This window comes from Eurypyga helias, unplaced genomic scaffold, assembly GCF_000690775.1.
Source record: "Eurypyga helias isolate BGI_N326 unplaced genomic scaffold, ASM69077v1 scaffold43036, whole genome shotgun sequence".
Taxonomy (NCBI): Eukaryota; Metazoa; Chordata; class Aves; order Eurypygiformes; family Eurypygidae; genus Eurypyga; species Eurypyga helias.
Window position 1 is genome coordinate 1 of NW_010258042.1, and position 219 is coordinate 219.

General features: G+C 53.4%; 1 protein-coding gene across 1 annotated transcript in view; it reads right to left on the reverse strand.

The window, feature by feature from the left end:
• Positions 1 to 62: 62 nt before the first annotated feature.
• The window catches only part of LOC104511556 (E3 ubiquitin-protein ligase RNF126-like), a gene marked incomplete at its 5' end in the record, with an annotated part of 1343 nt that continues 1186 nt past the window's right edge, over positions 63 to 219 (reverse strand). Inside the window, one exon of the mRNA XM_010154223.1 lies at positions 63 to 135. Coding sequence (XP_010152525.1) covers positions 63 to 135 — 73 coding nt within the window. The remainder of the gene's footprint in view (positions 136 to 219) is intronic.

Genomic DNA, 219 nt, shown 5'->3' on the forward strand with positions numbered 1-219 from the left:
AGGATTAAACTCGGCCGGGAGCAGGAACGAGAATTGCCAGAAAGAGCAGGACGTCTGCCAACTCACCAGGGACCCAGTCCGAGGTTCGGTATCGCCGTAGGTGCGATAATCCCGTTGACCAGCTGCTGGATAATTCTGGAAGAGGAGAAAACCGGGTTTACGTAGGAATTAGTGTCTGGTAGCTCCCAACCTGGAAACCTGACATGGATGGAGTGGCTA